Source organism: Mauremys reevesii, linkage group 1, assembly GCF_016161935.1.
Source record: "Mauremys reevesii isolate NIE-2019 linkage group 1, ASM1616193v1, whole genome shotgun sequence".
Taxonomy (NCBI): domain Eukaryota; kingdom Metazoa; phylum Chordata; order Testudines; family Geoemydidae; genus Mauremys; species Mauremys reevesii.
In genome coordinates, this window is record NC_052623.1 from 9148919 (window position 1) to 9150541 (window position 1623).

At 42.5% G+C, this 1623-nt stretch overlaps 1 protein-coding gene across 1 annotated transcript; it reads left to right on the forward strand.

Moving 5' to 3' along the window:
• The first annotated feature begins 290 nt into the window (after window positions 1-290).
• Window positions 291-1274, forward strand: LOC120399575 (olfactory receptor 51G2-like). The gene has a single exon (XM_039528011.1). It carries the CDS (start codon window positions 291-293, stop codon window positions 1272-1274), a length of 984 nt encoding a protein of 327 aa, XP_039383945.1.
• The last annotated feature ends 349 nt before the right edge of the window (window positions 1275-1623 follow it).

The window sequence follows — 1623 nt, forward strand, 5'->3', positions numbered from 1 at the left end:
AGACCCATGGACACTTGTGCTCTTTTGTAAATCACTTTGAGATTTATGAATGCAAAGCTCTATGTAAGCACGGGATATTATTAGTAATGGAGTTTTATAACTGATCTGGGGATCGGTGAGTACCACGAGGGTTTTTAATCAAGGTGCTGACTCCAACCTCTCTGTAGAGCAGGGGCAGGAAGAGCCAGATTTTCTGTCATGGTCTCACATATTTTTTAAAATGTTGTTTTTAATTGCAGGTAATGTGGTATTTTAAACTAACCAGAACCACCCCCTCACCCCTGCACATCATGCCAACCTGCAACAAAACCGACATCAGTCCTGCAATGTTCCTCCTGGCAGGAATTCCAGGGCTGGAAGCTGATGGCCCCTGGATCTCCATCCCTTTCTCTTCCTTGTACCTCAGTGCAATTTTAGGAAATAGTCTGATTCTGTTTGTGATCAAGACACAGCAGAATCTCCATCAGCCCATGTACTTGTTCCTTTCTATGTTGTCTGTCACCGACCTTGGTTTATCTGTTTCCACCTTGCCAACAATGCTCAGCATCTTCGTGTTTAACACCAGAGAAATTGGCATTGATGTCTGTCTGACCCAACTTTTCTTTAGTCACACCTTTTCCGTCATGGAATCCTCTGTACTATTAGCCATGGCATTTGACCGCTTTGTTGCAATACACCACCCGTTGAGATACGCTTCAACTTTAACCAGTGCTAGGATAGGAAATATAGGGCTGGCGATAATAATCAGGGGTGCTGGTCTGCATATCCCATGTGTCATTCTTCTCAAGAGGTTGCCCTACAGCAAGATCCAACCTCTCTCTTATTCATATTGTTTGTATCCAGATGTTATGAAGATGACCTGTGCAGATACTACGCCCAGCAGCTTCTATGGTTTGTTTGTTGTCCTTTCTTCTCTTGGATTAGACTCAGTGCTCATAATTTTGTCTTACATCATGATCTTTAAGACTGTGCAGAGTATCACATCCTGGCAAGAGCGTCTCAAGGCTCTGAACACCTGTGTCTCCCACATCTGTGCCACCCTGCTTTTCTATACCCCGCTGATCAGTTTGTCTATGATTCACAGGTTCCAGACAAAGGCTCTTCCTCAGAGTCAAATTCTTCTGTCTTATCTCCACCTCCTCCTCCCCGCGGTGATCAATCCCATTGTATACAGCATAAAAACCAAGGAGCTTCGTAAACGGATCATGAAGATCTTTCAAAACTATTCCACTAACAGGCTCCAGTGGGGCACTGAGTTGGTTGTGTCACACTGAGCCAGTGACGGTTAAGCAACCAGCAGGCTGATTGAACTGAAAGCAACCTTTAAGGACATATTAGAAAAGTATTGAAATGGTAAACAGGGATATTCCTTGTAGATATTTAGCAAAGCCATGGTAAGTAGACTAGAATTCTTGAAATGTAGGCTCAGCTTCAAAGTTACAAAAAAAAAAAAGGAATAAAACTCCCTCTTAGCATAAGGAAAATTCACAAGCTAAAACAAACGATAATCTAACACATTTCCTTGCCCTTACTTACAATTTTTGTAATCTTAGATACTTATTTCAGATATGTTTTCAGGAGATGTTTTTACTGCCCGGTCTCTCTCTCCACCCAGAGAGGGAA

Excerpts from the sequence above, each read along its gene's own strand:
- LOC120399575 (XM_039528011.1), top strand. The coding sequence starts at position 291 with ATGCCAACCTGCAACAAAACCGACATCAGTCCTGCAATGTTCCTCCTG.